The sequence below is a fragment of the Zosterops lateralis genome, assembly GCF_965231275.1.
Source record: "Zosterops lateralis genome assembly, chromosome: 16".
Taxonomy (NCBI): Eukaryota; Metazoa; Chordata; class Aves; order Passeriformes; family Zosteropidae; genus Zosterops; species Zosterops lateralis.
In genome coordinates, this window is record NC_139776.1 from 15,225,488 (window position 1) to 15,252,349 (window position 26,862).

Here is a 26,862-nt window from a genome sequence, read left to right on the forward strand (position 1 = left end):
AGATCCTCTTTATCATTGAATCCAGAATCCAGGTTGTCTTCAAGTCTCCATGGGTACTTCCTGTCAGAGACTCCAGGAAAGACCATGCTTCCCAGCTGCAATGTAGAGCACATTTTTCACATCTTACCCTGTCATGACTGCCCCAAGGGCTGCTGCATGAACAATCTCCTATTTAATTTGTCCAAAACTTGTTGTCGTTCAGGATCCCACCTAAAACTGTTGTTCTCCCGTGTCACATGACAGAGAGGCTTACAATCTTGACTATCTTATGGAATATGCATCCTGCAAAAACTCACAGTGCCTAAGAAAACCTGTGTTTCTTTTTTGCTGACTGGACATGCTGTTTTGGATAACCACATCCACTGGACTGTCACAACATCTATCCTGCCATTTATACCTAGGAACTGAATTTTCTGATCAAGTCCCTGATCTCGGCAAAAACAGCCTTCAGGAGGATTTGGATTATTTTCTCCCCTTTCTCAAAACCTCCTCTGCTGTGTTGCCCCCATACAATGATATCATGAATGTATTGCAAGTGTTCTGGAGCCTCATCCTTTTCTAGTGCAGCCTGCATCAGTCCATGGCAAGTGGTGGGAGTGTGCTTCCACCTCTGGGGCAATCGGTTCCAGCTGTACTAGATGCCACTCCAGGTAAACACTAACAATAGCCTGCACTCTGATGCCAAAGGAATGGAGAAAAACACACTGGCAATCTCAATGGTGGCACCATTTTCCTGCCCTGGACTTCAGTTCATCCTGAAGTTCCAACACGACTGGCACACCAGCACCCAGTGATGGTGTGACCTCATTCAGGTCACAAGAGTTCACTGTCAGTCTCCACTCTCCCCTGTACTCATGCACCGACCATAAAGGACTATGGGACATTTCCTTTCCAACCTGCTTGAATCAAGTCTGTCTTTTTTCCTCCTGACTGATCTGCGGTTTGGCTGTGGACTGTCCAAGATGATCTCAAATTGCCCAAGTCAGGTAGTCACCTGGAGCATCTCTTGTCCTCCTTCTTTCATTGACAACAATACCAATGTGCTGGTGTATGACAATGGTGTGCTCCATAGAAACTTCTCCTACATAGATTGTTGCAAAAAACTAGAGAAAATTATTACTGGCTCAAACCAACTGAAGGGCAGGGGGCAGGGCAAGTTCTGTAGGAAGTGGGAGGAACACTGATCCATTCCACACCCCTATACCCAGAAACCTCTAGTCCAGCCCAGAATGACTGTCAGGCACTGGCATACCAAAAACAATGCCCCACACCCCATGCCTGCAGCCTCCATCTGGCCTTGGAGTGGCTGGATAACCACAAGTCCTACCTGGGAGGCATAGCCACAGGAGGCCAGAGCAGGTAAAACCCACTGCTCTGAGACACATGTGGTCACCTCACTATTATCCCTGGAGTTTATGATAACTGAGATTGCACTTGAATCAAAGATGATAACTGAATCTTCATTTTCTCTCTTTCTCACACCTAACTTTTTCTTCTTGGAATATGGGTAATATAAGGTTGGATGGGTAGAGTTTGCTAAGTGAAATGCTTTATTCTGATTGACTGTTTTGTTTTAAATTTTGCCAAATTCCTGCGCCGCTGAAGTTTGCCACTTAAGTTTGGTTTTTTAACCTCCTGAAAATGTTGCAGCATTTCTCTTGTGTGTCCACCTCAGGGAAAAGTAGTACCTTTGTTAAAGAAACTTGTCAAGTAAGCACTGGGGCTCAACATTTATATACACTGGACCTCATCTGGATTTACATGGGATTGTTCATTATTCGAATCCCTATAGATTACCCCCAGCACAGCTGATTCTCTCAGGTAGTGGACATCTTTCTATATGGTGGTCCACCTGCTTGAGTGCACTATTGGATCATCTTTCAGAGAGTATGTTTCCCTCACACTTGACAGGAGCTGCCTCCAGAGGCTAAAAGTTTGTCCTCTTCCTGATGCCCCAGTCAATGGGAGACAGAGATCACCACAGGACAGGGATCCCAGTTCCCCAGCTACATTACCACCCAACACGACACCATCAGCTGCAGTATCTCAGCTCAGGGGTTGCTCTGGGTGTTCAGCAGCACTGTATACATTTACAGCAGAACGCTGAATCTATGATTATTTTTTTATCACCAAGCATCAACAAGAATCTAAGCTGTCAGATGAAAAATATTATGATTGAAAATGGAAGGAGCAAATCAGAAAGCACAAAAATTATCTGGTTACAGTACCTGTAGCAGTAACTGGACTTGAGACTTTTGACTCCTGGAAGAAATCTACCTGTAAAAACATCCATTAAAAAAAAATCTGAGAAACATTTTTCATAGACGATTTGCAGCACCTGCAACATTGGCCACTGAAAATCCCACAGGTCACTGTTTCCACTCAGTCGGTATACAGTGTTCTGACTCCTAGACCCAGCATTCTGTTTCATTAGTTCATTGCTTCCCGTCTTGACAGAAACAAATCTACACTACTTGTTGATAAAGAAGAGGATATTTTCAAGACATCCAAATAAAGGAAAATCTTTCAAGTTATACTGCCATAAGTACTGATGAAAAATTATGCCTTGATTTAGGGTAATTCATTAAGCAGACACATCATCTGTGCATATGTCACCCTGTAATAAAGACGCAACTCGCCTAATTTATTTTTTTTTTTTAAGAAAAGGAAAGGGTACACTTCAAGGCTGCTTGCAGACTTGTCTCCCAGCTTAGAGATGAAAGGACAGCAGGAAAAACAAACAAAAAACCCTAAGTGCCTACTTCTGCAAGCCTGGTAACAGCAACAGAAGACAACTGCAGCATAAGCAAGTGACTGATACTAATACACAGGATCATGGAGCAAAAAAAGCCATTAGCAAACTACAGTAAAGAGAAAAAGCCATTCCAGCCTGGTGTACTCACAACCCCTGCTGTGGCAACACATGCTTTTAAGACTAACTAAAATTGTAACTCAAATCCCACCAATAGCACTGTCTTTGCATCACTGATGCACAGGTCTAAGCTAAGGACGCTCAGCTCTGCATCCGGAGAACAGAGATGTTGAAGACAGTTTCCTTACTCTGTGAAATGAGGATATTCTCCAATTCCCTGGGAAAGAAGTGCTGATTTTATGCAATAGAAAAGCGAGCCAATTCTGAAACTAGTATTTTAATATCAGCAACAAGATCTTTGGAAAGCTCTTTGGTGCTAACTTCATATTAAAAAACCCAAAACAAACAAGCAAAACCAAACCAAAAAACCAATCAAACCCGTGAAACAAAAAACCCTACACACAACAAGCAATACTGCTTTCTCTCTTTCCATTAATACAGGTTATTAATGGAAATATATGCTAAAGACACAGATAGAGACAGTTTTCCTTTTTTATCAATTTCCTTTTAACCAATTTTAAGAACTCCATTACAGGTAGATTTATAAAAATATAAGGCAGACTGTAGATGGCTACACTGTAAGGCTGGTTGAAAGTTTTCAAGCTCAGTAAGAACACACACAGGCATGTCAACAAACTAACATACCTCTGAAAGGAGTGTTTATATTCCAATACGCATTATTATCGGCAGCCAGTCACCATAGACACAGTATACACCCATGCACGCGTGATCACTTAAGCCTGGGGCTCGCAGTCGCAAAAAATACCAGAATGCCACTAGTTCCAAAAGGTCTTTAGAAATCTACAGGCCATCCTGCAACATAGCTATTGGTATTTGGACAGCAAGGACGAACCAAGAGTTTCAAGCCATCATTTCTCACCTGAAGAAAGTATTTTCCTGCAGGAAGTATAAGCAGCCAAAACAAACCTGTAGGCAAGCAAGGAACAGAAATATGAAAACACGGAATTAATTGAAGCAAAAAAGAAAGGAACAGACTTACTGAGACATACAATGAACTTATAAGCGCTTCACAAGACTTCTCAACATGATGCACCAGTCCAAAGGATATGCAACTGTTCTTTTTTCCTTAAGATTTAAAATACCCACTGTATCCACACAACTAGACAACCATCAAGAGCACAGTTTAAATACTGAAAACAACCATTTGTGCAAGTGAGCATTAAATCTTTTCCCCGTCCCATATACATTCTTTAGCTTAGTTCACACTGCAAGTACTCGCATGTGTACAAGACAGTGCCACACAAGCGGGACAGTGCGTCAGCCTGACAAATTACAGCTACAGACAATACCAATCTTCTGCAGATGCAGTTATAAATAAAATACGCAGCTACCAAGAGTTTATCATCCCCTACTATTAAATTAAGGGCTGTGCTCTCCTTTCCTGGCCAAGAGAGAAAATCTAAGTCAATATCATTGTCTAGCTCATGCAGGAATTACAGGAGCAAAAGAAAGTGCTACAGAGAGCTTAGCCAATTAAAGGTAAGAATTAATTACATGCTTCTTACATTTCAGTCAAGGCAGTACCGTTATGAGCAATTACTACTCTAGCCTCATTCCCAACTTGACCTTAAAATTACAGGCAAACAGATTTTACTCTCAGCCTGCTCAAGGTAAAACTTTATTTCCACTGGGGAGACATCCATGAAGTTATCAGCAAGGGTGTAAACTACTGAAGTCTTCCACAAGCTGACTTAGGTCAAATAACACACATTCATCTAAACCACCTTCATTTATAATGAAACTTTATAAGTCACACAAAAATTAAAAAGAGAGACTTATACTAAGACTGATCTTTGCTTAAGCCTTCTCGCTTGACTTTTTTTTTTTTTTGGAAACTGGTTCTGCGAAAGGATCCATACTCATGATAGAAAATTAAACAAACCCAGGTCAAAAATATTAATCACAGAGATGCTCCATTATAACTGCTGTACAGAGACTTACAAAAGGTTAATTCAAGTCATTACCATTGTGTTAACATTTCGTTTAATTCCCTACTGCATAGAACACAACAAAATTCTGTAGTTTAATGACATTTATTCTATTCAACTTGGACTCATCAACTCTCAGATATCTCTCCTGATTTATTTTTAAGCATTTAGGCTAGAAACAACAGCCTGGGATCACAGAAACATCTCTGATACCCAGATTTTCAGTCACTAAAGGAGATAAAACTGTTTCTCGAAATTGTACCAGTTTAGATTAACCAAATCCTGGAATGGCTACAGATTCCCAATAGGTACAAAAATCCACTGCGCTGGCAATAAGCCGCATCTGAACACAGACCTACCAGGAAGAACACCACGCCTCCCAACCGTACGCAGGTAGGACACAGGCAGCTTTGGGGTCAGTGAAAAGATACGGCGTAACTTCTGTTATTTAAAAAAGATTTATAGGGACAGAATGCAGCGCGATAAAGAAATGCTCCAGATTTAACGGGACAGAACAGGAACAGAAGCCTCCCGCTGCCCTGCTGAACATCTGGCAGGGCAAGCACCTGCTCCGCGCGGGCTCCCTACTCGCAGGGCCGGGTGACGTACAGCCGGCACACTCGGGATCCAGAACCACCGGGGCCCCGCAGCTCCCGCTCCCCGCCGCATCCAGCCCGTCGGGCACCGCTCCGGACCCGCGAAATCCCCGGCTCGGGCTCAGGCGCCGCCGCAAGGTCACTCGGCCACCTCCGCCGGACGGGCCCGCGGCGCCTGCGCTCGGCCCGCACAGACTCACCTGCCCGCGCAGCGCCGCGGGCCGCCGGGCGGCGAGAGGGAGCCAGGGACTTGGAGAGCGGCCGGGGCCGGCCCAAGCCGCGGGCCTCCGCGCGCCGGGCCGCAGCGAGACGGGTGCGGTCCCACTCGGCGCCCCGGAGCCGCAGGCGGGAGGCGCCGCCCGGCCCGGCCCTTTGTGCGCGGAGAAGCGTCCGCCCGGCCTCCCTCCCCGTGTCTCCCCGCCGCGCCGCGGGCCCGCAGAGCGGGGATGGGCAGGCGGCCCGGCCTGCCCGGGCGCCGCCGCGCTCTTACCGAGGGATCTGTATGGGAAAAAGGGTTAGAACGGATCCGCCCCGCCCGGGCGCGCCGCGCGCCGAGCCCCAAGAATCGACCGCAGCCTCACAAAATGGCCGCCGCGATGCGGCGCCGCCAGGGGGGCGGGGCCTCGGAAACCCCACCCACTCCGGCGGAGGGGTGGGGGGGTCGCGCAGGGGGCGGAGCCGGGCACTGAGACGGGCGGGGCGGCCGTGACGAGGGACCCTCGGGGAATGGCCCCGCCAGGTCCGGGGAGGCCGGTGCTGCCGGGCAGCGTGAGCGCCGCCGTGGCACAGGCGTGAAATATAGGGGAAAGTTGGCGGCCTGACCCCTTGAGCCTCCTGTGAGGCGGATGTCGGGATCCGGGAGCTCCTGCGCACACCCGCCCGTGGCTGTCGCAGCCACCTCCGGCTAGACTCGGTCCCCTCAATTGGTGCCCCATGTGCCGGGAAGCGGGTGGGCCTGAGTAGTGCCCATCCGACAGGGTCGCCACTGCCCCTCAGCCCTGTTCACACTCTGGTACAGCCACAAAACTGGGTTCTACAGTGGATAACAGAGCTGTTCAGCGGCTTTTTTTTTTTTTTTTTTTTTTTTTTTTTTTTAGTTTTATGCTGATTTAAAGCCCAAACCAGATTGACACAGAAGAGCAAAAATCTATGTATGCTGGAATTCTTAATGTTAAATATTCCAGTGTTTCACTGTAGGTGGATAAATTCACCCTGGTTCAGGTAGGTTTCTGGTTTCTTGGGATAATCCTTGAAATTTTGCTCAGAAGCCACAGACCAGCTGAGGATTACTGCCTGTCAGGTTTCGTGATTGAAAGAGTAACTGCTGTGGCCATGGTGTCCACATAGTGCCAGGGCTGCCAATGCTGTCAGGCTTCAGAAGAAGACACAATGTGGCCCAAGTTCTTTTCCCTTCTATCTTCCTCCTTCTCCAGCTGTGAGAACAGCTGTTGCACTACAAATCTGGCTGCTTCTTTGATATCAGCCTCAGTCCAGTGCCACAAGCATTGAAGGACCCAGAGAGCACAAAGGATGGTTTAAAGCAGAGGTTTCCCATCACTGTACAGCAGTAGGTGCTAGTGCTTTTCTGACAGAGCCTGTGAACTGTGTGCTGGGAATCTATGGAAGCAGAGTGGCTTGCTAAAAATACTGCAACAGAGGGAAAAAAAAAAAAAAAGATTGAAAATACAGTTTTCAGTTTGGATTTATAATTTAACTTGGAAATCTCACAAATGGTCTCAACATTGCAGGTTTCTAGAAGGGAAAAAAATTGCAGAAAGAATTAAAATAGAAAGGAAATGGAAAATAACCCTAAAGTTTTGAGAGAAATAGAAGTTAATTTTACTTTACCAAAACATCAGCATAGCATTTGTGCGATGGGTTTTTTGACAGCACTGTATTTCATTATGGAGTTTCATCACTTAAAATAAACCTACAGACCCTTAGCACACCTGCTCTGAGAACCATTTCTTCTCCTCTGGAATAGGTCTTCCTAGGTCCCACTGGACTCCTTTGCTTTGCTGTTCCCACTGAAAGCACATGGCTTTTGTAATTCAGGGATGGATGTGTCTGTGCCAATTTGTGACATTTCTCCTTGTTCACTGTCTGGGGGGTCCAGCTTCTCTATCTGGTGTTAGTGTCCATGGTTAAAATGATTGTGAGTGCTCAGACATTTGCCATATTTGCCTGTTCTGGCTGGCCACAGAGCGGCAGCCCTTCTCTGGGAACAGTAACAGTGCCCTGCTACAGACACTTGGCTGGTCTCTGCCTGTTCTGATGCAGGTTGCAGACAGACCCTGCTTGGATTAGCTGGATCACTTTGGGTCCAGTGTTTCCCCACACATCAAGGAAAGTAGTAAATGTGGACTAAGCTTTGTGGCCCAGGAAGGAGCCCAAACTGGTGAGAACAAAAGCAGCTGACTACTTTCCTCTGTCCCCTCTGCTCATCAGACCCTGCCAAAACTTTGGGCAGAGACCTCCGTGCTCCCACCCTTGCTGAGGTGCTGCAGTTCTGCACTGTGAAGTTCAGTGGATTTCCCTTCAGGGATGTCACCATGTTGGGAAGATCACAGTCTGTGCCAGTTGAATGCGGTGTGGGCCTCACACCCTCATGGATGAGCAGTCCATATGGCACAGGGAAGTTGGGGCACAGCAGATGCTGCTCCTCTCCTTGCCAAGCTCGAGAAGAGCTGCAGCTAGAGCATGTGCCAGAAGCTGCTTTGGGAAGAGAACAACACTGTCCCTGGGCTGTGCCCCTCACTGTTTCCCTAGAGCCCCATGGTAATCAATCACTGCACCTCCACCAGATTGCTCTGCCTGTCTCTTGCCTTTGTGCAACGATCGAGGCTGGCAGGGCTCTGCAGTGTAAAAGCTGCTCCAAGGAACCAGACAGGCTGGAGGAATGGGTACTGGAGACCTCACCAAATCCAGCCAAGGAGCAGTAGGAGACTAGAGCAGATAGGAACAGAAGAAATCAGGGCAGGGGAGACTGGGAAGGTGGCAGAGAGGTGTCGGGGCTGAATGGGACCCTGAGGAAAGAGAAGGAGGGGTTTCCCTCAGCCTGTATTTCTCTACTGTTTCTCAAGATGTGAACCAGGAATTAGACGTTGCCAGGGATGGCCCAAATATCCAGTTTACCACTGTTCCCAGAGTTGTGGCTGCTTGGCCATGACAGGGAAGATCTAAAAAGGGAAAGCAGAAAAAGCAGAGCCCAAACTGCACATGTTTGGAGTGGTGATTCCTCCCATTCCTTCCTGCTGGCAAGGGCACTTTGCCTCACAGAATGACAGGACAGGGGAGGGGGAAGGGGCCTGTGGACAGGAGCTCTCACAGCCAGGTCACACAGAAGGGGTGGACCCACAGGGCTGTCCAAAGGGGTCTACAGGTGGGCCCACCCTCCCCCCTGGATGTGGCAGGCAGTTTCCATGGGATGCAATATCAGTCAACACGGTGATGTGACAATGTGGTGATGAGATATCACCATGATGTAACCCCATGACTCTGTTTAGCCAGGAGATCAGCCAGATGTGTCCCTGGAGCAAGAGTCAGCATGTGATCACAATACCATGAGAGATCTTGGCAGGAGCTGTGGAGCACCGTCCCGGTGCTGGTGTCCTGCCAAAAGGCAGAGGCGCTGCTGAGTGCACTGGGAATCAGGGGGAGAGGACCACTGGGCTGATAGAAACGGCTCTGCTGGGGAGCCTGGGACATGGGGTGATGTTCTAGGGTCTCAGGACTGCTGTGCAGGAGGCTTATTGGGCAATACTTGACTGACTGTGTCTTCCCATCTCAGCCCCAGAAGACCACGCCTGGGAGAAGGAGATACCAGGAAAATGCACCCTGAACTGCTGAACCTCCCACTCGCAGCCAAGATCCCTGTGGCACATGGATCCAAGCCTGTCTTCTGCAGGGGAAAGCTGGGTGAAAAGGTAAGAAAGTAGAAAGGGGTAGAAAATCTTTCCTTTTTCATAGAGTCCCCATTGTGCCACAAGATTTTCTTGTGGCCACCTGCTCTACACCAGAAGCTGCAGCCCTTCAATTGGACAGGACTGGGCAAGGGAAGCTCCTGGCTCCCTGGAATGCAGAGGAGAAAGCACTTGTCCATCTTCACACTGGTTTCTGGTACTGTGTATGTGTGTGGTCGGGCCCTTGCCTGCTGCAGGCGGCTGTGTTTGTCTGGGTGTCAGGGCAACTCATCCCTCCAGCTCATCCCACAATGTCAAGCCAGGCCCTGAGGCACCTGTGAGGGAGATTCCAACTTTCTCCTGCTTGCTTTCTTGGCATCTTTGGAATAGCCTGGGCTTCCCTGCTTGGGGAATACACATACTGTTTTCTTCCAGCTTGCATTGCATCTTCCAAAGGTGGAGACTTTCTGGAGGCACAGGTAGCTGACACAGCCCTTGGGCTTGCCTAACCTGAGGAGACTGGTTTCATCCATTCTCACCTGGCTGCATTTGAACCTTTCAAGGTTCACTTGTGGATGAGTCTGCAGTTCTTCCTGGTGGCCTAAGATACCTATTTGCTGGTGGGATTGCTATGGGGTTTGTCTTCTCTCCCCTTACACATCACAGCCCAGCCTGGCCCAGCCCAGCCCTGTAATCTGTCTGTGCAAGTCTCTGTGCCTACAGAAGGATGGAGAAGACTTTTCCTTTTCACAAGTACCATGTGGTACCTTTTTGCTGCTCTCTCCTGCCTCCTTCATACTCTGGAAACTCTTACAGCTCCACCAGCCATTTCCTTATTTCACTCTGGATGATCCCTACTGCCACCACCTCAGCCCAGCATACAACTGCCTGCATGACCCTGTCCTTTGGGACTACCACAAGCACAAGAATGTCCTGTGGTTGCTGAAGAGACAGGGCTTTGTCACCAGTGACAACAGTGTAGGTTTGGATATCACGCTGATCAAGAGAGCCCTCTTCAAGTGGGGCTCCCACAGCCCTTGCTGCAGTCGCCTGCTGCTGTCATAGGGCAGGGCCGTGTGCTGGTGTCCCTGGGAGCAGAAGCAGTGCCAGCTTCACCCTGGCAAGCCCCAGTCCTGCCCTTCTCAGCCTGCCCCACACTGCAATTCAGCCCTGGCTGGGCGGACATCAATGGCTCCAACCCCACGGTATGGGGTAGGGCTTGGGGGCAGCTCCCCTCCCACTGGGCTTGGGCTGTTTTGGGGAAGGCTATCTGAATGGCTTGACAGGGCTTGGGGGATTCTGCCCTCCTCCCTCCATAGGTGCTTTTGCACTGTGAAGGAGTTCAACAGGAAGTACCTAACCAGGATCAAGCTGCAGTCAGAGCAATTCTTGAGGCAGCAAGAGGTAGGCAAAGTGTTGTGTTGGAGGGGCATGGGACAGTGGTGCCCAGGACTAGGGCCTTCATTGCAGGGGACACAATCAGTGCAGAAGAGAGGAGGGGTGTGCTGCTGGGCCAGGCTCTGCAGTGAGGAAAGGACTCGGGGATGGGAGCTGAGCCAGCACAGGGCGCTGAGCTGGGCACGGGCAGCAGGGCCACGTGCAGGCACAGGCAGTGCTGAGGGAAGCCCTTCTCTTCTGCCCTCATGGCCTGGCTGAAGCAGAGTGCTGGCCTGGGCCCACGGGAAGCCTCAGCATGCAGGGGCCGAGAAACATGAGCCACAATTTCTGCCACCTCTGGCAAAATTAAAGGACAGTCCCAAACTGTTTTAAATGAAACTTGGGGGTCTAAAACTGTTAATTGAAATGTTGATATGTATTATTAAGTGACTTAATGAATTAAGACACTTAACTGATTAATGTAACAAGTTATAATTAGTGGGGTAAAGGGTTAGACATACTGTTGTATAGGTATGTGAGCTGGTCACTAGGACGAGGGACAAGCGTGGGTTATTGGACTGACTGACTGACTGACTGACTGACTGACAGTGAACTTTCTGGAAGGATTACATCATGAAGCTAGAGCAGAAGTTGAACTAGGAGAATGGACAACCCAATGAGAGAGAGAATTCTGAGAATGATTGGGCCAGGATGAACCTTGGTATAGACCAATCAAAGACCAAGAAATTGACCAATCAGCATACGGATCCTAAGTGTTCCAATCAAACAAACTGAGAGACTTTAAAAGGCTTTGGGTGCCCAGAGCCAGGGCCTTTTTCTGTGGGACTAGTCTCTCCATAAGACTTGCTCCTAGGAAATGCCCTGTGCTGCTGCAGCTTGCAGTTACTTTTTCTCTCAGTTGTTGTGGGGTCCTGAGCTTATCTTGGGACTCCAGTTCCTTGGCTGTTCTCCTTTTCAATAAACAGGCTCAATTTTTCTTTAAGTTAATTAGCCTCCTTTTCTTTTTTTATTTATTTTTTTAAATTCTGAGCCTTGTTAATAACAAAACTGCCGGGAACCACTGACACTTCCTGCCAGAGGAAGCAGCGGCTGCAGCCTCAAAAGCCTTCTAACCTACCCTCGCCCAAGAGGCGAAAATCAGAAGGATGCAGAAAAGGGAAAGCAGCTTTGGACAAGGGCCAAACTTACTTCAGAACTGAGCTGGGCCAGAAGGATGTCAGCATCACTACTGACTCCCAGAGGAAATCAGAGGGCACTGCCAATGGTCCGATGAATGCTGTGTTTGAGCAACTAACTGCAGCAGAAGCCAAGAAGCTTGAAGAGCTGGTTGAGACTGTGGTGAACAGAATGTTGGAGAGGCTGAAGATTCCTGGGAATCAATCAGCATGTCAGCTTTCCACAGAGGGCTGCCTGGGGAATCAGACAAAGACTTTTAGGCAGTTGCTGGAGAGTAGAACTCTGGGATACTGCTCTAGATCACCGTCAGAAAATGGAAGTGATAGCGAAAAGAGCTAGTAGCAAGTGTTGGAGATCTTGGGGGACCATCTGGCATCCAGCACATCCAAAGCTGCTGAGACAGGGGTAGCAGCCAGGTGCGAGGAGTTGCCTCTTGCTGGAAGCACCCAAGCAGACAAATCCAAGGACACTGAAACAGCCACTGCAGACAGAGCACTTTCACAGACTTCCCTTGACACACCAGAGAAGTTGTTAAAAGAGTGTTCACTGCACCTTGGAATCCTCTGTAATTTCTCAGTTTGAGCAAGACACTAGCTGTGAGTACACTGAAATCCCAAAGCTTCCTGGGGACAGCGTCTCCAACAGACAACTGCAGCCATCCCAGACACTTCCAAGGCAGGGCATGGAAGCAGGACAAGGATTCCCCAGAGCATCTGAACAGCAGAGCCTGAAAGCAATGTTGCCTGCCCCTGCAGAAGGGGCTGGGTGTACCAAAACCATGGAGCCTGAGGATTGTACAATGGTGAAGGAGAACTTGGAAAGAAAAATGGACATAGAGTCAACAGCCTTAGCCAACACTCTGGATATAAGGACGACGTCAAATCGGATGGTTGACTCAGTATTAGAGTGGATCAGTCAACCTGGGCCTCCACCAGCCTGCATGGAGAATTTTCAAGGGTCTGTCGCAAACCCACCCACATCCCAAGATGGAATGGAGAGCTGTGCAGCTGAGGGCACTCTCCCTGCCACGGACCCATAAAAATGTCCCCATCAGATCAGCCTAACAGCCCAATTATTCACATCTCCATCAGCAGAGACCCTGCAGGGGACCATGCAGAGGATGTCTGTGTGGCCACCTCCTGCAGTGCACCTGCAGCACTCCCAGCTGCTGGATGAGGGACACAAGCAGAATATCCCTCTTACCCTCCAACTGCCCATAAACTTCTCTCGTACCTTTATGACCCTGAAAGGCTCCAGAAGGTATGTGGAAAGCAGTATTGTCTTTTACCTGTTTCAACCCATTCTCTTCCAAGATTAATTGAGTGTCCTTGGTAGCTGCCTGAGAATTAAGAACGACAGAACCAGCCCAGAACACGGCTTACAAGTGCTTACTTCATGCTGACTCTCAAATCTTACTGACATTCAGGCTGCAATGTGTAGCCCCACGCAGATCTAATCATGCTGCAGAAATTCACAAAAAAACCCAAAAATGATTCACGAAAGAGCCATGGAGATTGTATTTATTACTATTAGAACAGAGGAAAGGCTATTTTACTGATTGGTATTTACAAATCTGTTGGCAAAGACAATAGTATCCAGTGTCCTTTATGAGCCATGTTTTACAACCCCAGCCAGAAGCATTCACTTTTATTTGCAGCAAATGCCTATAGTTTGACTGACTGCCAAGCTGAGTGCAAGGAGTAACATGGATCACCTCCGCAGTGGCTGCAGGCAAAGCCTGACACAGACAGAGGCACCTGCAGCCCAAAGAGGAAGGCAGGTGCGATATGGCTGCTCCAGTCCTTGGCAGGGAACAGGACAGCCTGAGCCTGTTCAGCAATTCAAATCTCAGGACAGCATGTCAGAGCTGATAACAACTGCCTGTCTCTACACTTCTGGGGCAGTAGCTCCACATATGAAGAACAAGTTGTTCACCACTGCAAAAGGACAGAGCAAGCTGAGCGGCATCACAGCATGGAGATGGGTGTGTACATGAAACAGATGCTCGCACATTTCATGGGCAAGTTTGACAGAGCTAATCTTGACAAGAGAGCAAGATTTCCTGGCCCACAGGACCATAGAATCATCTGTACAATGAACCTTTATTCAGCTGGGCACAAACTGATTCTTGCTCTGGAGTTCATTCAAACTCATCTGAACATAGGCTCTGAGAACCCTCTCAGAGCCCCAAGCAAGCCAACAGGCTTGGGGCACTCTTTGTACATGACACCTCATGCCCACACTGGTACTGATTCAGGCATCAGCTCTAAACCTCATTGTTGGCAGGGCTCAGCTCCCCACTGCAGTCTGTAGAGGATGATCTCAGGTCCCCACTGAAAAGGCAGGGGGATGCAGAAACACAAATGTAACCTTGCATGATACTAACAGACTTAGCACATAATCCCAAAACACACCTTTTTGCAGCAGACCTGCCTCCAGCAAGGAAAACACCTCAAAGGAAGAGCATAGGTACCACAGTTATACAGGAAGTACCAGCATTTCTCAAGCACACAGGACTGCTACTGCTCTGTCTGAGAGGGCATACCCAGAGGGCTGTCTGAGCGCAGGAGCACTTCTGACTGTTCGGGGCTTTCTTTAGACCTGGGCTGAGCCAGAAGCATGGGTCAAACTGGTATTCCTGGCAGAGTGGTCTGGGAAGGATGTGGTACCAGGAAGGGAGCTGGAGCTGTGAAGGCTGCTCTCAGCATAGGCTCAGGTGCTCCTCAGAAAAGCTAGTGTCAGCTCATGCTGTCTGTAGCAAAAAAGAGCTGCAAGACCACTGGGGTCACTGCTCCAAAAGATATGGCCCTCATTAAGAGGATGCTAAAGTGGTTGTTTACCTGTTTGTTGTCAGGTGTGTGGGCTTCCTGTTGTGCCCTGCACCATGGTGTGTGTGGGTACTCAGCACAGGGCTGGCCTCACATGCTGCTGCACGGCTCTACAGTTCTCGAACCTCCGCACTTTCACAGCCTTCTACCAACAGCATTGTGGGATGTCAGAACAACCCTGACACCTCCAGCCAACAGTCTGCAGAGGTGAACCAGGCTGGCCTGACAGTAGTAGGATTATTCCTGATGAAGCAAAATCTTCCCTAGGACTAGCTCATGCCACAGCACAGGAGTGCTATTCTCCTACCTGAAGCCAACTCTGCCTCCAGAAGGGAAATGGAGAGTCTCATTACCCCATGTAGCAGTTCCTCACACATGTCACAGCCCTTTCACTGAGCAACCAATCTTGTGGCTCTGAGAAAGAGGATTGCCCCTCTCTGACGCACATTGAAAGGCCAGGAACTGCTAAACCTGACCAAGCATGCCCAAGGATTTCCTGGTGCTGATAGAACCAAGCCTTCCAGAAATGTCCAGTCCTCGTGGTCATATATTGGGAGATGCTCATGGGCTAACCCAGGGCGTGACAACAGCAAGGACAATGGAAGAAACCTACGTGGACAGAAGACTTAAGATTTCTAGCAACTCCCCAGAGCAATGTTTTGCTCCCTGGGGCCAGTGGCTCAAACCAGCCCTTTGATGAAGCTCGTGTCCAAGTGCACTATCAGCATGCGGAGAAAAGACATTTCTTTGCGTGTGTTCTCAAAGATAATGCGAGGGTCGTCGGACTGGCAGCGCAGGCAGTTGGGAGCCATCACCATGGCCAGGTTATTCACATCCATCTTTGTTCTGCCCACATTTGATGGCTGAGCGAAGATCTGCAGATAGCAAGAACACATTCAGATGGAGGTAAAAGGGGAAGAAAAGTCCAAAAACGTGGCCCAAGAAAAGGTGCAATGAGAGCAGACATAAGGCCTGCCTTAAGGACAGTGCCCCAAGTGCCACACATCCACAGGGGAGAGCTCCTGGCCCCAGTGCAGGACTGTGGGGGATGCTTACCTGCAGGAAGTGTATGAGGTAACACAGCACCAGTCTGTTGAGCTCTGGCAAAAGCTGCACCACAGCCACAGCAGCGTCAGGGTTCTCATAGTTGCTGATACACTCTTTGTAGAACTGCTGTGGGATCACAGGCTCCTCCAGCTCCCGATACCAGAGCTTGAGGAGAGAGGCTGGACAGAAAGCAGGTGCATGAGAACAGCTCTGGTCACTTCCCCACCCCCTTCAGGGGCAAACTCAGAGAGAGATGGCAGAGAAGGGATTTCTGTGCTTGTGCTGCTTCTCCTTAATTTAGTCTTGGATCTGAAATGCTCAGGCACCCAAACTGAACAGTTAGTGGGAAATACTGACTGCTACCTACCTATTCCTCCTGGAAGCAGCTCTGGGGCTGCCTAAAGAAGAGGGCAATGAGACCTGAAGGACTCCCACCACTCTGCCCAGCTTGCACAGCCTTACTGCATCAGAGGCAGAGGTTCCTCCCCACGCCCAGTGTTTCCTCTATGGGCAGTGTTTGAAAAGGCAGTGAAAAGACCCAGAACAAAATCCCACTCAGTGCAGACAACCTGTGTACACATTCCCAAGCAGCAGCACACCCACTGAGCTGCTCCTGTACCTGCCCCTCTGCACTGCACCATGCTGAGGCTGCAGCAACACACCTGCCACATTCTTATACCTGGTATGTTGGGGTCACTGAGACTGTTTGGGATTTTCCACTGATCCACCTGCAATTTCAATGCATTGACTTCATCTATGTCACCAGGTATCCTGCAGAGACACAGAAAATGTCCTTTTGAGAGTAAGCCAGGCAATGTGCTTGGTGGAGGAGCTGGCCAGCAAAGCATGGCTCTGAAGCTGCTTCTGAGCTTGAGGGAGAAGAGAGCAGGGAGAAGGCCTCAGGCACTAAGTGGCAGCTACAGCAGCAGTTCCTTAGAGAGAAGGGGGTGCCTATTTTTATACACTATCTTGAAGTGTATAAAAAATGTATATTCCCTCTAGCTCAAATATCAACTATCGCTGTCCTCAGGAGTGATTATTTTCTGTAACCAGGCTTCTTTGCAGCATATTCAATACCAAAGATGAGCAGCATCTCTGGCTACTTTTATACACACACACACATACACATCTATCTATCTATCTATCTATCTATCTATCTATCTAGCTAGCTATCTAGCTATCTATCTATCTAGCTAGCTATCTATCTATCTAAAAAATTACCCTCACACAGCAAAGTTGAGCCTTTTAATAGCTATCTTAAATCAAGTTTAGCTACTGAAAAACTAATTCAAATCTTAAATGCAAAACAAAACCACACACAAAGAAAACAACAAAAAAACCCAATTCCAAAACAGAATCCCTCATCTTCACCACACAGATTCTGTGTCTCTCTTGACTCCTTGTGTCTTGTACAACACCAAGGCTGATGTGCTGCATTAGATGAGGTGCTCCGCCAGGACAGAGCACCTCAGCTGGAGCTCCTCCCTCCCATACACTGGCCAACCACTATTGCCAAATCTGATGAAAGCTCATTGCTGTGCCTGGGGATGAGCTATCCTCAGGCAGCTTAACTGATGTAACTACATAAATCATAACATAAGTCGTAAGTTAACATGACTTAACTGATGTAGTTAAGTCATACCTACACCAGTCCCCTCTGTGCTAACACATGCAAACTGGCTAATGCTACTTCAAGAGGTGATTCCTGAACCTGGGGAAAGTCAGATTTTGTCCCTTCCACAGCGAAGTACTTCTTAGGGAAGAGGTAGCATGTGGAAGTCAGTCTTGACTCCTTTGCTTAGAGGACTGACATGAGGGTGGCTCAAAGGTAGCAGAGCACCCCAAAAGCTCACCTGAAAATCCCTTCAGTCTGTTCCCCTCCCAGGGCCAGGACCTGCTGTGATAGCTGTGTCTGCACCCAGGGCAGCTTGTTCCCTGGGTACATGTCCTGCTGCCGCAGCATGATTTCCTCCAGGGAGCTGCCGAAGAGTGATGGTGTGAGGATGGCATTCCTGGCATGCATTATCTCTTCCACTGTTGGTTTTCGGAGGCCCTGAGGATAGAGAAAAGCTTAGTGCAGCAATGGCACAGCCAGCCCACAGAAAAAGAGTGACCTGGGGATGGGGATGGTGAGTGATCAGGACAGAGAAGGCTGACCCTGCATGTGGTCACCTCATCAGCCTCCTGGCACCATGGTTCTTGTTCTGCTGCCTAAAATCAGGAGTGGTTCATCAGGGCCAAGAGGAGCAGAGGAGACCACTTTGGAGAATTTGGGCTGGTTTTGCAGCAATTCTGTTGCCGTGTTTTGCTACAGCAAGGGGACAGCTGTAGCTCCACCTGCTGAGGAAAGCAGTAGGGAGTGGAGCCCAGCCAGCCCTGGCTGTAGTGAGGTCAGCAGAGGGCACCTATACCCCAGCGCAGCATCAGGTGAGTTCTTAGCCACTGGACAAGTGAAAAACAGTTCTTTGGAGATGGGAATTACAGGTATTTCCAACTCCAGGGAAAGCTTTGCTTTCAGAGGTGCTAAAACCTGAAAAGTGGGTACTTGTACTGGTTGCTTCTGACACATACCAACACTTGAAAGGGGTTTTGAATGTCCTGTGGCAGCAGTTCGGAAAAGCACAGAGCTGTCACAGGGGTGACAGGCTGCTCAGCACGGTGGCCTTCAGCAGTGATCCTGTGGCCAAGTGGGGAACACAACAGGGGGAAGCTCCCACTGAGCCGTCTGAGGGTCAGTAGCCAGGGCTGAAGTTGTGTGCAATGTGTGTTTGGAGGTTTACTGTCCTCCCCCTGCCAGGATGCCAGAAGCCTTCACCTCTCTCAATTATTTCAGCTAATTTGTTCACTACGTAAAGTTCAGATGGCAGGAAGGCCCCAGAGGAATTGCCAAAAAAAAAAAACCAAAACAACACTCCGATGACCAGATCTGGCTCAGGGATCTAGAACTGACAGGCTGAGGCCATCTACCAGCTTTCATGGCCACACACAGAACTGTGCAGAGGGAAGAGAGGAAGATTTTCAGATAACACAGAGCACAGGCTCCCCTCTGCACCAGCCATCTCTGCTGTATGACTGTTTGAACTGGGAATGAACAACTCTGCAGTGAATCAGATGCATGATCCAGCCCATATAAGCTCTCAGTGCAAAGGGAGACTCTTCCCTCACCTGAAAAAACAAAATTATGGGTATTCCCTGCACAGATAGCTCTCTTTTCCCTGGAGACAGGTAAGTGTTGGGTTTGCCTTTGTCCCTAAGGCCAGGAAGCAGCCAGCTGTGCAGATGCCTGCACAGCAGGCACCGCCATCTGCCAGGAGGATGGCAGGATGTGGAGGGCAGCCCTCTCCCACACATTCATGGGGAGATGTACTCCAAGCAAGCCTTCCTCACTCACTTTACCTCCATTTCCCATCACTGAATCAATGGTGACCACCAGAGTCCCCCAGGCAGCCCCCAGGCCCTGCAGCCAGGGCAGCTGCTCACCTTTTTGCCTCCAGTGATGGCTACTTTCTGCAGTTTCCGGTAGCAGTACTTGGCGTAGGTGCTAATGGGAAGACCTGGTGGGAAAGAGGAAATGAGTGGTCAGCCCACAGCACCGTGCACCCCCCCACTGAAACCCTTCAGAGAGCTCCAGCACATTAGCTCATTCTGGCACAAACAACCCCATCAATGCACAGCCCACTGCAGCAGGGCAGGACTACCAAAACTCACACTGAGCACCCTGAAGCCTCCCAGTCCCATGCCACGTAGTGTCAGCGCGAGCCAGTGCTCGGGCTTAGAAAGATTCATCTCCTGAGTGAAGGCTCATAGCTCTGCACCTCCCATCCCTGCCCCTGCAGATCTCCACCTCTCACACCTGGAGTGCACCTGCCCCATCCTGACTCCACGCATGGCACCCATTTAGCATTCGCAGCCTGGGCACACATACATGCCCGGGTCCTTGCTTGGTGGACACAGCCAGGGTTAAGTACCTCATGGACATAGGGCCAGGTAGTTACATCCTGTCAGAGAACAGTCACAGAGCACAGAGTCAGCCTTCTGTCAGAGAAGATTTCAGAGTGTTTTAAACCAATTGTTTATTATTCGAGAACTTCAGTTCCTTTGCTAGTGAGAGGAGCAGCAGAGAAAGCTGTGTGGGGACAGAGAGGCAGCAGCACCACCAACAGTGCCCTCAGGACACAAGAAGAGGCGTGGGAAAGTGATGGGATCTTATCTTCCCAAAGACCTGCAGAAGGCTTCCTCACGGTCCTGCCTGCAGCCTTCTCCCAAGCTTGAACCATGCAGCTCAGGCATGCTCTGCGAGACAAGGAAAATGGGACACACCAAAGCTTGGGAACTGCACCTCAAAATCTGCTGCCCTCCAAAAGAGCACCTGCTCTGCTTGTGCTTGGTTCAGTGAACTCTGGAGGCAAGTGCAGCCATAATTCACAGAGCTAAAATTTCCCTGTGACACCAAGAGAAATGTTTGCAGTGACAGAGGAGCACTCTTGCTGAGAGAGTTTTTCCAAAACCACTGGTCTTTTGTTCTTGTTCAAATAAAACCCAAAACTACTCACTGAAAGCAGTGAATAGAACTGCCCTATTTGATTCCCTGCCAATCCCAAGGCTTGCAGCACAGTTCAAATACTTGTGACCGTGAAAGTCTACATTCTGGTCAGATGCTGTACATTTCACATCAGCCTTTCACATACCCTATAGCTTAGGTATGCTGGCTGGGAGCTTGGAGGTCTTCACATCCTCTCAATGCAGAGGGGGACAAATTCTTCACAAGCAGAACAATTTCCAGAGGTGGGAGATGTGTTATCATCTTGGCCAGCAGATAAGCCACAGTCCTTATCTCCTCTCAATGAAACAAGCACCTCCTGCCTCCATCAATCTGCCTCACAATTGGAGCAGAGCCGCTCCACACCACTAGAGCTATGCCAGAGGAGGTACAACAGCATTTCCACCTCCCACAGGAAGGAAAGCCAATTTTAGGAATTTCTCTCTAGGGAATATCTAAAGCAATATATTTGCTGTAAGCAAAAATCATGCTAATCCTAGGCATGATTTACACTGGGAATATCTAAGTATTAAAAGGAAACAAACCAAATAAGCTACCCTGTGATGCTTCTCTATCCCAAGCCACAGTTTCTGCTGTCCAATGTGAGACACACCCCAAAGCAAAATGTCCCCTTTCTCAGAGGAGAAGGGAAAGAAGCTGGACTGTGTCTCTGCATTCCAGCAATTTTGCAGGAGACAGCACATTCAAAACTAATAATAAGAAATATTTTTTCACACTGTAATTAGACAATGAAACACATAATCACCCTAAAAGCTTAATAATGTTTGCAAAAGGAACCAGTGTCTTGCAGATTATGCATGGCTCATGCATGGGCAGCAGTCAGACACATTAGCTTGAAGCCTGTTTTGTACTTTCCCAGGAAGCTCCCTAGTCCCAGGAAAAGCCCCAAACCTACATCCAGCACTTTCTGTGAGGCCTCCTGCTCCCATGACAACCATGCTGCAGCCTCTGACCCAATGGGGCCTGTTTGGGTCACACATGAAGTTGACCAAATTTGAAGCAACTGAAAAATAAACTTGCTGCATGCACAAGAGGATGAAGGAGTTACTGCCCATAGACCTGAATGGCCAAAAAAGATGCAGGAGCCCTGAGGAACAGGGTGAGCAGCATTCACCCCAGAGGGCACATAACAATGGCTCCCAAGCAGTCTCCCTACTCCAGAGCAGAAGCCATCTGCTCCAACACAGGCACTCCTGGCTCAAGGGCATGTGCAAAATGGGATGGGCAACATGGAGACAGAGACATGGAGAGGCCAGGAGGTACATGCTGAGCTGCAGCAAGGAATATGAGGGAGAGGAGTAGAATTTAGCTTTATCCTCAGCTTTTCCAAACCAGCAACCTGTCCCAACCATCTGCTGCTTTCAAAACGCTCAGCTAGAGGCTGACTCCCAGCACTGAGGTCGTCACACATGCTGACATCTCCAAACATGGACCAGGTACGCCCTCCACCTCCCATCTCTTGGTGCAGGGCTGGGCAGCTTTGTCTGCACCATCTGGAAAGGGCTAATCCTGAAGGCAATTCCACTTCTGTGAGCACATCATGAATCTGAGAATCGAAGATGATCTGCTATTCCCTATATTATCCTGAGCCTCAGGAGCTCAGGAACAGACAACTATTAACAGCCCACACAGTGAAAAATAGTTTTCAAAGGAAAATATTTCTCTATATGCCAGCCTAGAGACACATGTGGGCAGCATCTTAAAGAATATCTCCTTTTTGAAAAAGTTAAAATCCAGACAGGACACATGCAGGAATATACCTTCTGGAACAGACTTGAATGCTTTCCTGCAAAAAAAGTCTTAAAAATGCAGCAAACAGTATGGAGATAGGACCTGGCCATGGGATATGTATTTTAGCACTAGAGAAGCTGTTGTCTGGATATTCCTCTGATCTATCACAGTCTCTTGGATCTCAGCCAGGCACAGCCAGAGCAAGCTCTCAAATCAGGATCCCATCTCACTGTAGTCTATAGCACTGGGGCAGGTGCTCCTGAGCAGGCCAGTTGGGCTTGGCACCAGCAGTGCTGCTCTCCTGGCTTAGATCTGCCCAGGCTCCCCCATTTTACAGCACTGCTTTAGCTCCTCTTTCTCACACCACCAGTGCTTCCTTCTACATCACAATGCTTTTGGATCACCATTCCCTACATGGGAAATGCCATGTTCATCAGTCAGACAAGCCAGCAGCCCGCATGTGTCACCAAGATAAGAAACAGATACAGTATGTCTTAAAAATGAGTATCCCCCTTCAAAAAACTCCCAGCTAACAGCAGGTGGGTAATACCCTAAGGCAGTGTTGTACCTGGACCATTAACCATCAGTAGACAGATTTCCCTTCTTTGAATTTGTCCCATTTCTTTCTAAGCCTCTTTATGCTCTGAACCTGCACACCACTCTGCTTTGCCGACTCTTGAGGATTCCATTCTGTGCTTCAGGATAGAGCATTCCTTAACCTGCTGCCCAATACCAAAACCAGGCAGCTTTCAGTTCTGCTGCTATGGTGCACAGTGAGAAATTTTCTTCTTGTTTTCCCTAGGTAAGCTTAAGTTTCTTTCATCCCATTGACAGTCTCCCCATTGCCTCCTCCATGTCCAACTTGCATGTCACCTTCCCTGTCACACTCATCAATCTTGGATGGATTCTGGGCAGGACATACAGAGTGAGCACAGCACAACTACAGCCAAGTGCTGCTTTGCTCTCTGTCCCTTTCCTACAAGGTCCTGATCCCTCTTTTGGTTTCTGACCACTTCCCAGCAATGTGTGTATGTTTCTGGAAATTCATAAACAAGCTGGAAAATGTCTTTCCCTCCTCAAAATGGCTCAGCTGGGGCCTCCCCCTCCACTTGCAGTCAGGGACCTCTTCCCCACGTAAAAAACTTTGCTTTTGGTGACACGGTATTCTCTGCTGCTTGACTGCTCTGCTCATCATCCTCATCAGATCCCTCTGCATCTTTCATTTTTATAGCCCTGAATAATTTTGTATCAACATTGAGCTGCCAGCTCATGATTTGTCTCCTTGTTTAAACCCAAAGACCAGCTTACATTCCTGTAGGATAAGCAGATAATCCTCCTTCTGAAAACACAGCACTTATTCCTACTATTATTATTCTGCCTGCCAACAGGTTATTCATGCATGAAAAGACCTTGCACCACATTCATATTTCATTTACTCACAGAGAATTAAGCTAGAAGATGAAGACTGCAGAGGTTAAGTGTGGGAAACTTCAGAATTCTATCTTTGGATATATGTCAGAATAAATGTAAATGTTTACTCACCTATGAGCTTCTGGACTTAAGGGAGTATGTGTGCATGTGTGGGGAACCACTGCTTCAACTCAACTTTTCAATGAAAGACTTACATAGATGCTTACTTGTCTTCTATTCAGTTCTGACTGAAGTCACTACATTTGATTTCCTTATGGATTTCTCTGTTAAATTGCTGCTACAGCATCCATAAGGATCTTAATATTTCAGAGCATTTAGAAACTTCTCACAACAGCCTTGCAGCTTCAGGTGCATCCTACTCACCCCTCACACATCTGGAAAGCAGGGCTGGTCAAACAGAAGTAGGTGTTCCAGGGGAAAATCTGACCTTTCAGCCAGCAGCAGAGAGAACCTGGCATGTTCCTGGAAGATTTCCCCTTACTTCAGGTGCAAGTCTGAGGTCAGTCTCCAGGAAAAGTCCTCAAGAGTTATCAGTCACTGCAAAAAAGCAGTTTTGAGCAAGCCTCCAGCCCTGCTGCCTCTTCTGCTGAACCCCTGCAGAACAACTCATAGCCTGGTCCCTGCCAGAGCAGCCTCCTGGGCCAGAAGAAGGACAAGAGGGAACAGCCTCAAGCCGTGCCAGGGGACTTTTAGATGGGATATAAAAGAAAATTTCTTCATTGCAAGAGTAATTAGGCATTGGAACACAAGCTGCCCAGGGCAGTGGTGTAACCTCCATCTCTGGAAGTATTAAGAAAATTTATGGATGTGGCACCTGGAGACATGGTTTAGTGGTGACCTTGGCAGTGCTGTGTGAACAGTTGGACTTGATTACTTTAGAGAACTTTTCCAACCTTAATGATTCCACCATTCTATGAAAGGTGTGTGTGGCCTGTCACCAGAGCTCCAGCTGAGACCACACAGGCACAGATGACTTTCAAGTGCTTCCTTCTGGAAATTTTATAAAAAGTTATCCTGGCATGCCTTTTTAATAACATTTCATATATATATATATATATAAATACATATCAGAGGCAACATAGAAAATCCTGAGTTGGATGGGACCTACAAAGAGTCTAACTGCTGATGTTTGTGGGTTTTGGGTGGTTTTTTTGCTGTTGGGTTTGTTTGTTTTTCTTTTGGGAGGGGGGGTGTTTTGCCTTTTTTTTTTTTTTTTTTTTTTTTTTTTTAATGTAATGTTTGTTTTTAGGTAAAAACTACATCTGTTTTCCTAAGCACACCTCCAGCACACGCAATTTAGACACGTAATTGCACAGAACAGCCTGCTCCACCCACAAGGCAGCACACCCTGCTGAACAGAACAATCCCCATGGAGTTGTCTCATAAAGATGTCTTAGTCCCTCTGAGCACAAGCAAAAAGAATTTTCAAAGGCTCAGAATGGCCTGAACTCTCCTGGGCCTGAACAGGAAAGAAAAAACACAAATCCCTACCAGAAATATAATCCTTCTCTGCCATGCAGATCTCTGCTCTGAATCCCACCAATGCACACTTGAACACTGTTAGTGCAGGATCTTCAACCCACGGCTGTCCTCAGTCCTTGCCCTGACTTGCAGCTGTCTCATGACACAGGGTGACACAGCGATGACACAGGGAAGCTACCATAGGGAGCAGCTGTCTGCTGGTGTCAAGGAGGGCTCAGGATGCAGGAAGCTGAACTCTGGACTCCAGCTCTCACAGATTAAAAACACTGGAGCCACTTGATATAAACTGCTGCCTGAGAGGAATTCACAGGGTTAACTCAAGTTCCCTGAAAGCAATATAAAAAAGTATTGAATGGACTTTGTCTAGTAAGACTTTAGCCAGGTAAAGTGTTATCCTGCAGCCAGCAATTAAATTGAGTCCAGAGGAATGCGCAAGCTTTTGTTCATTCCGCACAGATGCCAGGGCAAGCCCTGGGCTGCAGAGCTCAGAAAGTGTGGGCAAGAGAAGCCAATTCTGGAGAGAGAAAGGCAGTGTCCTTTACCAGGTACCAGCACCCTCCCTGAAGAGCCTTGGGTTAGGCAGTGATTTACTGTATGAATCCATTAATACAAGTGAGACAAGTTCTTTTCAACACACTGGCTTGTATGGCTTCAAGCATCAGAATATGCTCCAGGAAACTCCATGGCATGCACAGATCAGTTGAATTACAGCCCTAGGTCTGCATCTGACTTAAAATCCCTCACACAATTTGCACAGCTGTGACTGAAAGGGCCCCCACCTGTCCCAAATGCAGCCCAGCTGCCACTAGCACTGCTGATCCATGCTCTGGACTAGCCTTGCACACCAACACCACACCCGCCCCCCGATAAATTTTCCCAAATCAAAGTCTCTCTACTTTAAAGAAATGTCTGATTTTCAGCACAGCTCAGCAGTGCAGCCTGCCTGAAGTCAGTGCAGACCTCTCTCTTAGCTCCCTGTGCCTTTCCCTACCTTCATCCTCTGTGTTTTGTTTCCTCTTTTTCCTGGATTTTGTGATCTTCTTGTTTTTCAGATCCTTCATGTGCTGGGCAACTGAAAGAAGAAGGTCTGGATTAATAATGTGATACACTAAAATACCAAAATCCAGAACTGTCCTTAGATGTGGCAGCCAGTTTGACGCCAGCATAGGAAGTTCTGCTGAGGAAAGGTCCCGCACCACAGCCAGCTCCCAAAAAACCTGAATGAGGGGCTCAGAACATCACTCAGCTTCTACAAATGGCCAAACAGTTGAAAAGTTCATATCTAAATAAACTTGCTGCCTAAATACCAGGAAAAGAACCATCTTCTCAATATCTCAGAGTATTCCTCCTTGCTGCCTGCATTCTGGGCAAAGCACAGCTGGAGGAAATGGTTTTGGACAGAAGTGACAAGGGCTGAGGATCTTTATAAAACTCATACTAGTGCTGCACACCTGGCACTTCAGTGAACAAATCCCACATTAAGGCTACAATCATAAAACCAGAAGGCAAATATTGCCTGTGTAGCACTTGCCCCTTGGTCCAACCTCTGCTGCCACACTCACAGGAGCAGGGGCAGATGGGTGCTGACGCAGAACTCCTTTAGGCACCCTGGAGACTTGGGGGGGCATCAAACACAGCTTGAAGTCCCCAGAGATCAAGGGGAAAATAGGTGCTCTGGTTTCTGGCCTGAGATTGGACTACACACAGTGAGTGTGGCTGGAATAGTGACAAATAACTCAATAAATACCAGTTAATACTCTCCAGGTTGGCACTTAGCTTCTTTTCTTTTCTTCACACCACCCACCCCCACCCCCCCCGACAGATTCTACAGCAATTTAAAGTTGGGGTAATAATGGAATATAAGCTGGGCTGGTCTGCAAACTTCTGAA

The 26,862-nt window shown here is 48.2% G+C and overlaps 2 protein-coding genes and 1 long non-coding RNA gene across 10 annotated transcripts in view; 1 reads left to right on the forward strand and 2 right to left on the reverse strand.

Moving 5' to 3' along the window:
- Positions 1–5,924, reverse strand: part of PHF20 (PHD finger protein 20) — a 70,047-nt gene extending 64,123 nt beyond the window's left edge. For 4 of the 6 annotated variants that reach the window (XM_083873424.1, XM_083873430.1, XM_083873429.1 and 1 more), the window contains exons 1-3: positions 5,908–5,924; positions 3,753–3,799; positions 2,229–2,277 (exon numbers count right to left, since the gene is read on the reverse strand). The gene's annotated coding sequence lies outside the window, so the exon portion shown is untranslated. Of the gene's footprint in view, positions 1–2,228; positions 2,278–3,517; positions 3,537–3,752; positions 3,800–5,907 lie in introns of those variants that run through there. The other 2 variants (XM_083873428.1, XM_083873426.1) reach the window with 2 other exon arrangements.
- Positions 4,759–26,758, forward strand: LOC310916130. The gene is made up of 3 exons (XR_014591264.1): positions 4,759–5,214; positions 9,208–9,343; positions 26,026–26,758. It is a non-coding gene; the product is annotated as an uncharacterized lncRNA (long non-coding RNA).
- LOC310916129 (rho GTPase-activating protein 39-like) overlaps positions 13,407–26,862 on the reverse strand; it is a 58,030-nt gene continuing 44,574 nt past the window's right edge. For all 3 annotated transcript variants that reach the window (XM_083873433.1, XM_083873434.1, XM_083873432.1), the window contains exons 5-10: positions 25,965–26,045; positions 19,249–19,322; positions 17,622–17,821; positions 16,448–16,539; positions 15,778–15,947; positions 13,407–15,596 (exon numbers count right to left, since the gene is read on the reverse strand). In XM_083873433.1, the coding sequence (XP_083729559.1) occupies positions 15,402–15,596; positions 15,778–15,947; positions 16,448–16,539; positions 17,622–17,821; positions 19,249–19,322; positions 25,965–26,045 (812 nt within the window). In that variant the 3' untranslated portion in view covers positions 13,407–15,401. The remainder of the gene's footprint in view (positions 15,597–15,777; positions 15,948–16,447; positions 16,540–17,621; positions 17,822–19,248; positions 19,323–25,964; positions 26,046–26,862) is intronic.